General features: G+C 32.2%; 1 protein-coding gene across 2 annotated transcripts; it reads left to right on the forward strand.

Moving 5' to 3' along the window:
* Positions 1-403: 403 nt before the first annotated feature.
* Positions 404-12,782, forward strand: LOC6642910 (calcium channel flower). Of its 2 annotated transcripts, none has more exons than XM_023176119.2 (5): positions 404-526; positions 870-996; positions 7,763-7,970; positions 8,049-8,156; positions 8,365-8,526. In XM_023176119.2, the coding sequence occupies exons 1-5, from the start codon at positions 524-526 to the stop codon at positions 8,510-8,512; spliced, it is 594 nt and encodes a 197-aa protein (XP_023031887.1). In that variant the 5' UTR covers positions 404-523; the 3' UTR covers positions 8,513-8,526. The 2 variants fall into 2 exon arrangements, with proteins under 2 accessions (XP_023031887.1, XP_023031886.1); XM_023176118.2 differs by lacking the exon at positions 8,365-8,526 and adding an exon at positions 12,054-12,782 and having other exon boundaries at positions 410-526.
* Positions 12,783-15,053: the final 2,271 nt, after the last annotated feature.

The following is a 15,053-nucleotide window of genomic DNA, read 5'->3' on the forward strand; positions in this document are numbered from 1 at the left end:
TTCGCTTAAGTAGTATGGGAAGCATTTGTATATTTTCAGCATTATACTCCATTAAAAATAAATATACAATGTTATTTGTAACCATATCATTAACTAGGAACTTTTCTCACAAAAGTTTCCTTTAAGTACGATAAGTATGAACACTAACTTGTTTTGGTAAATGAAGGAACTAATGATTTTTAATAACATCCATTAACGTATTGAACAAAGTATTCGTTTGCTAATGACGATTAACAAGGAGATTTTCATTCCCGTAATAGGGGTATTCAGTTAATGGCAGTTAAAATTTCATGTTCACAACTTGTCATGGCAATGGTAAACGTAAGCACGTTACGTTGCCCATCACTAGCGACAGGTGTGACCAATCGTTTTTTGCTTCCATGACAAAACGCAAATCAGTCTGGTCACTCTAATTGTGATAAATATTTCTTCGTTTTCGTTCGTAGTTCGTTCTAAAACGGAGATTCTCTCGCGTCCTTACATATTAAATTTTTAATTTTTATTGAATAACCAAAAAACCAAAATGGTATGTTTATCGAAACAAAAGAAATATCTGTAAATAAATGCCATTGTCAGCGGCAAATGACATTAAGAAGTTTCAATGATTTGCTGACGAAGTGAATTTCAGTGTCTCTAGTATGTTTTTCTCCCTCCTCTCTCTCTCTTTCACACACATACTCTCTTGCCGTTTGCTCGTGCATATGTGTGTGTGTGTGTGTGTCCGTGTGTGTTTGTGTGCGTGTTAAATGAAGCGGCCGCCGCGTCACAATATAAATTACAATTCGATTTTTTTTTTAATGTTACTGCTGAAAATGTACTTGGATTGTTGTTGTTGATATGTTTATAATTAATGCAATTGCATTTTCTAGTCATTTGCGGAAAAGATAACGGGACTGCTGGCACGTCCCAATCAGCAACAAGATCCAGCTGGCGGCCCAGAAGCACCGTGGTATCTCAAATATGGCAGTCGATTGCTCGGCATTGTCGGAGCATTTTGTAAGTACTAGTAACTAAAGTATCCCCTCCCAAAAACCGAAAAACGATACGAAACTTAAACAAATGGCCAAAATGCATGCGAAATAAATAAATATACACTTAAGCCAGAACGAGATGGGAGAGTATTAGTCCTAAAAATACAATTTGCATCGATTTTTGTGTACATTTTGTGTTTTTGTTGCTGCTGCTGTTATCTAGTTGGTCTATGCGTGTGTGTGTGTGTGTGTGTTGGTGTGTGTGCGCGGGTGTGTTAGTGTGTGTGTACGCAGGCTCTCTGACATTGATAAAGGAAACAGGAAAAAAATACGAGCAGAAAAAAAAAGAAACACGTTAGCATAACAGTAAAGGAAGAAGAAGAAACAGAAAGTAGATACAAAAAGGATACAGAAATTTTTGGTTTGCTTGCGTGTGCCTGTGTGTATGTGTGTGTGTGTCTGTGTGTCTGCCTGTATTCTAGGGTTTTGGCATAGCCATACACAACGCGGATGCGGATAATTGAAAAAGCTGAGGGGGAGGGAGGCAAACGTTTAAATGCTGTTAATTTGCCCATCAGTTGATATTGGTATTTCCATTCAATTTCGCTGCCATTTTAGTTCAAAATGATAATACGAATGCGAATCTCTTCAAAGTTTCTTAAACTGTCCCCAAATAAAGAGTAAAATTTTTAAGGGCAGACTAGAATAGAGATACAATTTGTTAAATACTCACAGTATATATTTAAATAACATATTAATTAGGATGTGGTTATACAGTAAGACCTCTCCTTGCGAACGCTTCCAATAGAGGAACAAATTTTTCGGCTCAGTGTATCAGCGAATCATCTTATAGATGAACTGCCCAAGGGTTTTCGGCTATGGGAGGTTTTACTGTAGTATGATTAATAAAATATTTAAAAGAAACTAACAACCGCATCTAATAAATTTAAGTATTGTTGACTGGGCAAAGAACACAATTTAGAATTAAATTCAAAAATTTTCGCGTAATAATACGTAAATAGAAGTTATAGGTAAATTCACATCGACGATTACAGGGGATCTCCAGGGAAGTCTGCACAACCATTGAAAAATATCGGTCTCTCAGATATATTTTGACTTTTCTCTTTGCGCTAAACTAGTGAGTCTTTAAAAGGGTAAATAACTACATTTTTCAAGTCTTAATTTTTCTATCAGACGGCCCCCTCATGAAAAAACTTTCTAGATCCGTCCAAAAATCATAATCAACGCCCATTTTTTCTGTTGATGTTAAACAAAAAACTGAGCATAACTATGATATCTATGTACATACATATGTATATGTATATGATCTTATCTTGTGACTAGTTTTTTTTGGTCGTAATGCTGAGATAAAGTGCCTCAACTTTTAAACTTAAAATAAAATGAGAAACTTTTTGACAAATAATACAAAAATTTTTGCATGTATCGTCATTTGAGATTTATTTTAAGCATATCTTTCATCTGAGTAAATCCTTTAAAGGGAATAAAGCTTTGTGCTTGTTTGAACGATATACACATGTATATGTTTGTATGTACATATGTATGTATTTCTGCGACTCATATATGAGACCAGTTATCATAAAAATATCGTGTATATATGTATGTACGTATGAATGTGTATTTCCTTTTCAATTTGATGTCATTTTTGCTCTCTTTTTTTTTTTTATTAATTTTGCATGCTCTTTTGTTGTTATTGTACTTTAACTGAACTTACTCTTTGTTCTTGTTCATCTCTTGTCTCTGTCTCACTTTCTCTGTCCCTGTCTCGTTTTCTCCGCCTGTCTGTTTTTTTTTTTGCCTGATTGCGCATTTTCTTTGTAAATACATATCTCTGCCTTCGACTGGCATTGAACTTTAGTCTAACGATTTTCCATGTTTTTTTTTTTATTATAATTTTTACTCAATTCAATATAATGTTCTATAGAACATTTGTGACCCACTAACACACACACACACACAGACGCATACAAAGACAGACAGCAAGAGGCATGGACAAAACGATTTGATATATTTGTATAGTTGAGTCTAAATCAGCTGATATAAGTTATGATATAAATAAATAGGCAAACAAAACGCCAGCCACTTGAAATCAATTAAAGAATCACGAAACCCGAAACGAAAAGAGGCACCAAACCCCCCGCCTCCTGACCGCCCCCCCCAGAAATATAAAATAAAAATAAAAAATAAATGCAATTCACTCTTGCGGGGCTTCTTAAACTTGTTTCCTCAAACCCCAAGTGGGTGGGCCCTCTCGGCTCGGATGAACTTCCACATTGTGATGTAATAGACAATGTGTCAATGATCATTTCTCTCTTCAATTTCAATGTTGATTAAGAACTCAATCCAAAAATTTCAAAATAATCACAAACGAATGTTACAATTCGTAATGGTTTCAGTTTAGACACGATTTTACGACTCTTAAAGGAATGATTTAAAGCCATAAATACCTCAAATGATTTTATGAATAAATTTGTCATAATTGAAATATCTCGCGAGTTATATTCTTTCGATTACTTGTCATTTATTATCTGACCAGATTTTTAAGCAATTTAGATCGATCGCCGCCTCTCAGTTTAGTTAAAATTTGTTTGGGTCCTCTCTCCCCCTACATGAGATTCATATTAATATTTTTGTAAATCATGGAAACTAATAACGTTTAATGCATATATTAAAATTTAAAGTGACAGATAAATTTAATCTAAAAAAAGTCACTTTCCATACTTGTCTTTAATTCGTTTATAAATTTTCTATGTTGATTGAGGTATTTTTTTTTAAATTATGATTTAGTAAGATATTAAGGGACCTTGTCTCCCCAAATGAAGCTCATTTAATTCTTAAATCTATCCTTATCATTTTCAAATTGTTTGACATTTATTTAGAAATATTTCGGTTTCTTTTTTGGAAATGAATGCAAATTCGTTTGAAAACGATTCAATTGATCTTTGGATTAAATTGATCAACTGATACAGTGAAAGCTCGATATAACTAAACTGAAGGAATCCAGAAAATTTTTCTTAATATCTATTAAGTCGGTACTAACCATTTGTTTGGCTTCTTTGTCAGTGATAACGTTCTTAATCCTTTCATCCTCCACAACACTATCCACACTGTCATCCCTTTCTCCTTCATAGCTATATAGTATTTTTGTATGAAAAACTTCGTACAATCTTTATGTTGGGTTTTTTGTTATACCGAAGTTCGTTTTTTGTTATAGCGAAGGGTCAACCATGAATTGCAATAAGTTTACAGATTTTTAAACTATATAACAATAATATTAAAATTAATAATACATTTGTATGTATACAAGGTGGCTTTCCCCCCCGATGAAGCAATACTGAAAAGTCGTCGGGGATAATGGAAACGATTGTGATTAACAAACATATATTTATGTACATATATAAATCTTGACGCATACATACATACATACACGTATAGTAAATAGTTCGACTTCAAGTGATTTAGGGTGAAAATTCCATTTCGAGCAGCTGATAAGGCCCTCTAAAAGAGAATTTGATAAAATATTTAAAATAGCTTTTATAACGAAATGTTTACCATTAAAAAGTTTAAGACAAGGAAATGCAGTTATCCGAATAGTTTTTGAGCATAATAAAATCCTTCGTTGATTCACAATCCTTTCCAATATATCCCCGATGGAATTAACTCTCAATAATGCTTCATCGGGGGGAGGGAAACTCTACCTACGTCGGGACTCGAACTAGAGAGGTATAATATAATATATATATACATATATGGATTGAGTATGTCTTCGAATATAACTGACTTTACATGTTTCAATTCCAATTCAATTCATATTCAAAATGTTTGGAATCTTTAGAATATTCAAAATGTTTAGAATCTTCAAGCAAAAGAAACCAAATAAATGAATATGTGAAACGTAGTAATTTAATGAATACTACTTTGACTTATGGAATAATTCGACGTATTAAATGAATGTTCTATAACTTAGAGTTGTTCTATAACCTAGAGTACTCAAAGTAGTACTGACGGTTTTATTCATACGTTACTATGTCACAAATTTGACGGCTACGGATTTCCTTTGTAAAAGAAGAAGAAGAAAAAAAGAAAAATTTCAATCACGAGTATTTTTAAACTTCATTTTTGCTAGTTTTGACTACTCAGTCTTATTTCTCATTTGATCACATTCAGTTGAGACTACTAAGTGTCATTGGGGTAATAAAGGCAAAGAAGGCGGTTTGAAATGATTTTAAAGACTTCTTTTTGGCATCAGGTGGAATTTGTATAAGAAATTAACGTTGATAAAAGTTAACACTTTAGCAATTGATTCCAAAGTGCACAGTTGAAACTAAACTTGACTGATCTGGTACATGATTATAGAGTATATGCAAAGGTTTGTTTAAAGTTTGGCATATTTCAGTTTGTTTTTTGTTTCATTGAGACAAGAAGAGGCTTACTTACTCTAAAATTTCAATAAACAAAAGTTTCGAACTCCCATTTTTGTTTTCTGTTGTTGCCTTGTCACGCTTTTCTGACTATTTTGTTTTAGTTTTATTCATATTACTATTAAATAAAAGAAATTAGCGCACGAATGTATGAGGTATGAGTATGAGTCAGCTCTGTTGATTAGATTGGGCTGTTTTTATTGTTGTTTTTTTTTTTTTGCTGTGTATCGTTTTAATCTATGTATGTATACAGACATGTGCATGTATGTAGTTAAACTTTATAAAAGGGGAAGTGAAAACCAAACAAAAGAGTCAACACAAATTGTAGGCGTTTAAACAAATGTCAGTTTCATTGAATTGAACAGAAAACGCCTTTTAATACATATCAGAAATAAACGAGTTGAAGTTTATCACACGAAACGGAGTAAGAAGCACTTATTGGTTAGATAACATCTAGAAAGACACTAAGTTAAACACAATGATCATAGATAAACACCTTCGCTCTTGCTGCTGCCCCTTTTTCTTAACAATATCTACTTTATCTGACAAATGTGTTAAGTCTAATTGGTAGGCGAATTTTTGTGATAGAAAGACAGATGATAATTATCATACGTGGCGGCGCTGTCTTTTGTGTTGCTTCACATCTTATGTGCCACTTGGCAACTGTTATCAAATTTGAGGTACCTCTTAGACTAGGAATCATCCAACGAACTAAAAAACTATGTTCAACAATTTCATGGACCAGAAATACAGCTTTGAATAGGAACACAAGCTTAATCCTTAAGTCTATTATGTTTTTATAATGTTTTTATGTCATGTACTTGAATATTTTTTGGGATCAATGAATCGTCTTGACATTTGGGAACATGTCTACTGAAAGTTTTTGTCACTTTACACTCGCTATTTGGGAACTATTAAACGCTCATCCTTGAAAATAAAGGACGATTTTTGAATTACTTTCCACAATATTTATACCATGCACCCATATGGGAAAATGGTATATTAAAGTCGCCAAAATGTATGTAACATGCAGAAGAAAGCTTTTCCGACCCCATAAAGTATGTATTCTTGAACAGCATCCGAGACGATCTGTATGAACACCTAGATCTCAGAGACAATAAAAGCTAGAGCCACCGATTTTGGAATATAGACTCGTGTAGTATGTAAAGTGATGAAGTTTATTTCAAATTTTTGCCACACCCCCTTGTTTTTCTCAAAGAGTATTCTAGCTAGAGACACAATGCGCAGATTTTCTATGAGTAAAGATTACGCCTCCTTTGAAAAACGAGATTGTCTCCCGTCATTTTCTACCTTATGCAACTTAATTTCTTAATATCCAGCAACGTAACAAATTTGATCAAAACGGACAAAAAATAGCCAAGCCAAATGCATATAAACCCTTTTACCATCAGGCCGGAGTTGGCCGTTGGGCTGGTGGGGGCGCTAGTGTGCTCATATGTAAGCCTGAGTGAGTTAGATACTGAGATATACTGAGATAAAAAGCATGTGAACAGAATTTTTTATAAATACATAAATGCATTTGTTACTATTAATTTGAAATATATGTTTTACTAGTGCATGGTATACCTAAGTCGGTGAGACGACTGACTTATTTCATTATTATTGATTTTGTGTATTGTGTTGTTGAAAATTTAAACAAGGTTCAAAAATATAGCCACAAATGTTTTTATGTCATTTGGACACTTTGGCGCAACTAGCGATCAATGTTTCATATGTTACTTTATTTTTTTTCAATCCAAATTCAATAAAGTTGTATAAGGGAATAGGTATTAATAATAGAAATTTATTTTTTCCTGGAATATAAACTTATAATAATTACGGTCCGTGATTTTGTCAAAACGTTCACCAATATGCAGTAGCGTATTCTCGAAGGGAATGAGGGAAATTTGCTACCCCAAGAACCTCTTAAGCTGTTATGAATGTTAGAAGCTAAGACCAGTTTCACCTGGCCAAAACTACATGTCGATCTTACGCAGAGCAAATTACTTACCAGAAGGCTGAATGGATCTCCGAAACCAAAAAGTTTAGAGATTCTTGATCACCATTGCATAGACAAGACAAACTAGATGTGTTCGTTCGTTCTTTCCCGATGACAAGAAGAACTAGAACTAGCTAGAGAAGTTCAAGGAAAAACTTAAGGAGCAGCAACCTACACTACTTGTGACTCGTGCGCGGTCAATAGTGACGTCACTGATGGGGCGGGCACTTATTTATCATTAAGACACGATGTTTCAACAATTTGACCAGTTTCGTACTGATAAATGATAAACTGATAAATGTATATCCTAATTTTTGACTATTATTAATTCTTCTTTTCCTTTGCTTTTGCAGTTGCCATATTATTTGGCCTATGGAATGTACTCTCGATTATTACCCTCAGTGTTAGTTGTTTGGTGGCTGGAATTATACAAATGATAGCCGGATTTGTGGTAATGGCGTTGGAAGCGCCATGTTGTTTCGTTTGCATCGATCAGGTGAACGTTATGGCAGATAAATTAGATGCCAAACCAATGTACTTTCGAGCGGGTCTCTATTGCGCGTGAGTGTGAATGAAAATGCAAATACATACATACGTTTCCAAACAATTCTAAATATTCTTTCTATTTTCCCCTTTTAGGTTGGCTGTGCCGCCGATTTTCATGTGCTTTGGCTTGGCCAGTTTGTTTGGCAGTGGCCTTATCTTTGCCACCGGCGTTGTCTATGGCATGATGGCGTTAGGCAAAAAGTAAGTAAACCAATTAAAAGAGAATAATTTTAACTTAAGATTGAACTTTGTTAGAGAGAAATCGCTTTTGTTAAGAACAATTTGCTAATCCACAACTCGTATATAACTTGTTTTCTCTAACCAAAAACAAACCAATAATCCTTTGTGTACGCAAAAACGAATACCAAAAACCAAATGAAATCCAAAATGTAAAATGTGAATGAATTAGAGCTTCACGCGAGGACATGGCCGCTGCTGCCACATCGCCCACACAAATGGGTTCCGGCGGACCTGCTGGCGGCGGTGCCCAAATGCAATTGGGCGGCGATCAACATATCACACTAATGGAAGATCCCGATGTTTGGCGTCCAACATAAATTCATGAAACCCACATAAAGATACTGCCAAAAGCACACTAACACCACACACACACACACACACACATACACACAAACACAACACAACACACTCCCACACACCAAAAACCAATTAGACATGCAAAAACTATATCAAGAAATCTTTAACGGATATGAAATATTTTGTGGCGCATAGTTTTTTAGCAATTGTTCCAAAAAACAAAAACAAAACAAATGAAAAAGCAAAGAAACAAAAAAAGAGAAAAATTTATTAGTATACAACAGTAACAACAACAACACCCCACCAATTAAAAGAAAACAAAGACAACAACAAAATTGAAATTCCATTAATACTATTATTTTAGGTTTTTGTTTTTAATTCATTTCGATACAGAGAGAGAGATAGCAAATACAGAGTTAGAAGAACACAAAAAAAGTGGAAAATCAGTTAACTTAAATGGAAATGAAATCAAAGTCAAGTAAAGCTTCCACTTTTAAACACACACCAACACACACAGATAGACCACAACAAAAACATTCACACACACACTGTAACAGATGAAAAAGGAATAACGATTAACAACAAATTAACCTAGAGCAATATGTACAACTCAGATTTGAAGAAAGCTAACAAAAGAATATATACATAGACGATATACATATACATACATGATATATATATACATATATATATATATATATATCGAAACAGGATGAAAAAATAAAAGTATTTTTAACTTTTAATTATGCTTGGGCTTGCAATGTGAAAACAAAACAAAACGAAACAAAAAACAAAAACCATTTCTACAAAAATTCAATGTTAAATGTTGAGAATTTTCCCCTCTGTTTTTGTATTACAAAACAATAATAAAAACACACACACATAATCAAGTCAAAGACGTTGAAATAAAACAATTTTACAAAAAGTTCATTGTTGTAGACCACAAAAAATTAAAAAAAAAAACATAAATACTAGCAAAAAAAAAAAAAAAACGAAAGCGAAGAAGGAAAATGAAACTAAATACTCATATATACATATATATATTTAATCCCTAAACTGAAGATCGAACTTCGTTCATCTCATCGAAGTATCTATATCCATGCAGAGTTACAATTGATATATATAAGTCTCACTCCCTCACTCTCTAGCTCTCTCTGTCTAATTCAATGTGAGTGATATTCCAAAAGATATATTGATAAATTGTTTAAATTGTTCAATCCTATTGTTCCTATGGAACAAATACGATATATAGTATTCCAAATGAATAACATGTTTCCTTATTATCGTCCTTGTTAATATAAACCTTCTATATAGATTCATAATCTCTGCATGGATAAGGAGAATTGCTCTTAAATTTTTAATTATTTTCTTTCTAGTTTCTATTTATTTATTATTTTCAAAAATTTACTTCAATTAGAAAAGAAAATGTGTTTTATTTGCATTCCATATGATTTAGTAATTTATTGAAATTAAATATTTTGGTTTATTTCTTTTTTTTTTTTTATAATTATTATATAATGTGAATGAATACTCGCATCGCAAAGTATGAAAAAAAAAAAATTAGTTAAGCAAATGAAAGCAAAAAGCAACAAGGAAATTAGTTATATTAATCGAATGGCAAACAATTTATTCCATAGAAAATATTTCGTTTATAAACTAATTATACATATATATTAAATGAAAGCAAAAACTAAATGGAATTATAAAAAAAAAAAAAACAAAAAATGTTACGCCCAATGTTGTTATTAAGAGAAATTTGTACATGATGAAATGTCGTATGTGCCCAAGAGCCTTCTGCCCACACACACACACACCCACACACTCACACACAAACACACACAGATACAGAGACATAAATACACAATCTCATATACACAGATACAGAGCTTCCTGCGCCAAACCAACCAAGAAAGGCAAATACAAACCTTCTCTACATTTTCTTTCTCTTTTTTTATTAAGTTTTCTTTTTAATTTTCTTCTCCCCTCACAATTTGTAGTAGAAAAATACACCACAATCAAGTAGTTTTATAGATATTTATATACATTTACATCTGTTTTTGACTACAGACTCTCACAAAAGTCTGGCAATTGTAGCAATTTTATAGTTTATTGTAGTTGTGTCTTTAAATTGTTCTTTATTTTATCCAAACTTTATAGTTTAAAGTCTGGCATGAAACCTTTTTTTTAAATAAAGTCTATATGAATGGTGTAGTTAATTATATAGAATTCAATTTGTACACAATTTGAACAAATTTATTAGTCGTTTCTTGTCAATTATTAAAAATGTTGGATAGTCATTTCAATTACAGTATAATCCGGTTAAACCGACTCCGCTTATAACGTCCGTCCGGTTAAAGCGACTAAAGTTCGATGAGTGATTGGTCCCAATACAAACTTATATAAAAAGGCCTCCGGTTGGTATGTCTTCCGGATATAACGACAAAAATCGTCGGTTCCTTGAGCGTCGTTATAACCGGATTCTACTGTATATTATTTCGGAAACTATTTTCCATTTCGACTGCTGTCATAACTTTCTCCGATTTAATTTTTTAGTTGACTGCTAATAATAATTCTTGTAAATTAAAGATTGAAACGAAATTATTCATTAATACATTAATTAATAGAGACATATTTAAAAGTCATAATTTTCATGAATTTATAAAAAAAAATTAGCAATTACTTTTTAATCCACTGATTCAAAGGCAAATAATTTGGTTCAGAATCGGTAGCGAAAACAGTTTTCAAATCCAATTACGACGAAAAACATATGGAAATCGAAACGATAACAGGCCTGATAATCTCAGATTTGATTTCTGATTCGAAAAAGAGAAAAAATATATATATTTTAGAAAATATAGAATTGCCAGTCTTTTGAAAAGTATTTGAAATTCTTCCCCTTAGTTGTCGTTATGTTAGTTAATCTCAATTATTTTGTCTCCAGTTTTGATTCTTCTTATGTAGAACTTTTTTTTCGTTGTCATAGACTCGGGAATGGATATTGAGTTTATTTTTCTAAGTTTAATTTGAATATTCTTTGAGATTGCTTGGTTTTATTTTTAGATTTTCTATATTTTAGTTGGCTATATCACATCTTGGATTCGCATTGAATCATGTAGAATTTCCATACACTCTGGACTTTAATTAACATATAAATTGTCAGATTTATGTAGTTTATCTTTTTATGAGCTTCAATTTATTTATTTATTTCAACAATTCATGTAAAATCTTTGAGCTTTTGATAATAATGAATTAAATTCAAATGGTTTATGCCATTTTTTGAATGATTTATTGTTAAGAATCTTTTATTTTCGTTTATTTTATTACCATTTCTATATATAGATATATATTCTTTCCGATCTTGTTTCTCTCTTTTAGTTCTATATCTCTTGTAGTACTAATAAGTCTCGTTTTTAGTCTCGTATTCACACATTTGGTTATACTTTTGTTTTTGGTCACGTTTTAAGTTGAATTTATTGATTCATTCTATTGTTTATACTCTTTTTATTTATGTGTTAAGTGACATTTTATTAATAATAATTCTGTTTTTCTATAATACATTAGAGCCTCGGCAGCGGATATGCGTGCGGCAGCGCAACAAACTGACTACGGCGGCAATGCGGCAACATCTCAGGCAGCAACAACCAGCGATCGGGCTGGTATAGTGAATAATGCGCAGCCCTTCTCATTCACTGGGGCCGTTGGTACCGACAGCAATGTGTAAAAACTACCGGACCAATCGACGGTTTTTTGGTGGTCACTGAGAAAACAAGACTCAACAAAAATAAGACACGATGATGAAGAACGAACGTGGAAGAGGAACAGCAACAGCAACAACAAAAGCAAAAGCAATTACAACTAATTAAAATTGGCATATTACAACAACAGCAGCGGGAGCAAAACATCATAATCATGTGCAATTTTCTTTTAAGCAAGCTCCCTGATCTGATCTCTGCATATATTAATATATATATATATAGAGAGAGAGAGACAGAGACAGCAATGTGTTGAATTATTAACAAAATCAGGCCTAATATGAAAAAACAAAAAACAAAAACAATAATATATTAATACCATATTCAATTGTAAATTTAGTTACAAACAATAACAACAACAACAACTACAACCAAAAGAAAGCAAATGCAAGGAAAATGAACGTTAACATATATAAAATTCAATTTTTGTTATGTGTTTTTTTTTTTTAATTCATTGTGAGCCTCTCAACGAGAGGCCAGTGTCGTCCTGTCCATTCATTCCAAAAGAAAACAAAATATAATAATAATAAAAACTAAAGTTTGGCTCTTTTCTCACCATAATAAATTATTTAAAACAAAACTAAAGAAAGAAAAAAAATGGTAAATGCAAGTTATGCCATAAGCGCAGCGGCAGAAACAAAACATTAAAACGATAAATCATGTAAAATTTATTTTTAGTCATAGTTTAAATATACCTTAAATATATTTAAATGCATAAACTAAAGCAAAAGTGAAAGAAAAAAAAAATGTTTAAACCAATTATAAATATTGTATGTAAAACCATATTAAAGAAAACAAAAAAAAAAAACAAGAAATAATTGAATTATACATACTTTAAATTATGTTAAATAAAATTAAATTATACATAATATGCCGCAAAGAACGATTTTCTAAGATCATCATTAACTTGTTTTTCATTTGAGGTCTTAACATTGAAACTAAAAATTTTCATTTTGTCAATGGCTGTTTAGATTATGGAATTTATTATTATTTCTTAAATATTAAAATTCTGCTAGATCTATGGCCAAAAATTGGCTTTAACTTTTCCACAATTTGTATTTAAAATTTAGTGTTTTACTTTTAGAATTTTTCTTCGCTGTTTATTCAGTATTTTCATATTGCCATTGTTGATTTTTGCATTTTGTCTAGAAATGAATTTTCCAATTTAAAGCTTTAATCGTTTGATGAAGTATTAGCTTACTTAAACCTTACTTTAAACACTGTATTAATTCCAGACTCATACATTTTTCAAGGTAGCTTAGATCATTGGATATTATATAAAGTAATTGCCCACAGAACTGTTTACAATTTGGAAATGAAGTAAGCTCCAATGTAATCAATTACTGTTTGCCTAAAGTAAGCTACAATGTAGTCACAGTGTTGGTTATAACCAGGTAAAACTGGTTATGGTTAAAAAGTAAGCAGCTTGTTAATCCCTTCAAAATTTACGTCTAACTAAAATCTTCTTTACCTAGTAATCAAATCAGTAAATTTTGAATATTAGCTATTGAAAAATAGGCTTCCCTTTATTTATTTTCTCTGAATAAACGTAGAGTAATGATTGTTGCTATCTTCATACACAATTTATTATTATCAGTATAGGATAAAGTTGGTAAATTTATATCAACCTAACTATTTCTTTACAAGCACTAGTAACTATGGTCCTCGGCTAAGAGGAAAACTACATCCATACAGTCGCCTGGGACTCGAATCCGGATCTTTTTTATACACAAATCTATAATACATAGTTGAAGGTGAATGGGCAGACTCTTCTGGAATTATTAGTCCAGTTAACTCTATCTGCACCTTGTAGACCTTATCGGATATGATATTTCTCTATCGTTAAAGTTTTAAATATGCTTTGCCTGAACTTTTTGAAGAGTCCTATGCTTTGACTATAATCTCTCTTTAAGCCATTATCAGATCAGTTGCCTCTCTTACCTCTGTTTTTTGAATTTAGCTCTTAGTTAGCTGTGGTTAATTATATTTTAATCTTTTGTCTGTTTTTTTTCATTTGTATTTGCTCAGGTGCCTCTCGGAGGAGACAAGGGCAGCTCCATTCTTAGGCTCGGCCGAAAGAGTCTATGTCCTGGTATCTGTATGGGCCACTCAAACGTCTTGTGTTGGTTGTCAACTTCCAGGCAATACGGATTCGAACCCACATCGTATCGCAAAGGTACAAAGCATTTGAAGTTTTGTACTTTTTGATAGCCGGAATTCAAGTTTCGAGTCCCAAGTCTTCTTCTGTTCTAAGTAAAAGTCGCCATCGAACCAGATTCTCGTCTTTTGAAATCAAGCAAGTCTTCAGAACTACATCAGGGCAAATAGATTCCCATCAGTCCTTACAAAACTGATGGTAGAAGAACACGGAAGCTTTCATTCAGTGCCTATAAAACTGACAATAGAGCAGAGACTGTTTCAACTGTGGCTGCAAAACTGATCGTAGAGCAGGAACGCTTTTATCAATGCTTACAAAACTAACACAGATCATTATTTATTTCATTGATTCAGAAAAACAAGTCAAAATGGAAAAATTCTTAAAAACTTTAAAGATGTTTTGACAATTTACAATTTGATAAGCAAGTCCCTGCGTATACGCAGAAAATCAAGCAATAGAATTGAAATTTATTGCAGTTTTAGAACTTGAGTTAAAAATCACTTTAAGTCAAAAAAGAATGGTCTTTAATGATCTGATTTCTTATATCAAAACTAATAATAAACCCTATTCATTAAAAGAATAAGTAATAATTGTAGTATTTTCCTATAAAAATTTGCCTTCTATTGTTATGCGTGGTACTCGATGGCCTTT

The sequence above is a fragment of the Drosophila willistoni genome, assembly GCF_018902025.1.
Source record: "Drosophila willistoni isolate 14030-0811.24 chromosome XR unlocalized genomic scaffold, UCI_dwil_1.1 Seg41, whole genome shotgun sequence".
Taxonomy (NCBI): Eukaryota; Metazoa; Arthropoda; class Insecta; order Diptera; family Drosophilidae; genus Drosophila; species Drosophila willistoni.

Excerpts from the sequence above, each read along its gene's own strand:
- LOC6642910 (XM_023176118.2), top strand. Across the intron at positions 997-7,762 it reads CGGCATTGTCGGAGCATTTT|TTGCCATATTATTTGGCCTA; the intron begins GTAAGTACTAGT and ends TTGCTTTTGCAG. Across the intron at positions 8,157-12,053 it reads ATGATGGCGTTAGGCAAAAA|AGCCTCGGCAGCGGATATGC; the intron begins GTAAGTAAACCA and ends ATAATACATTAG.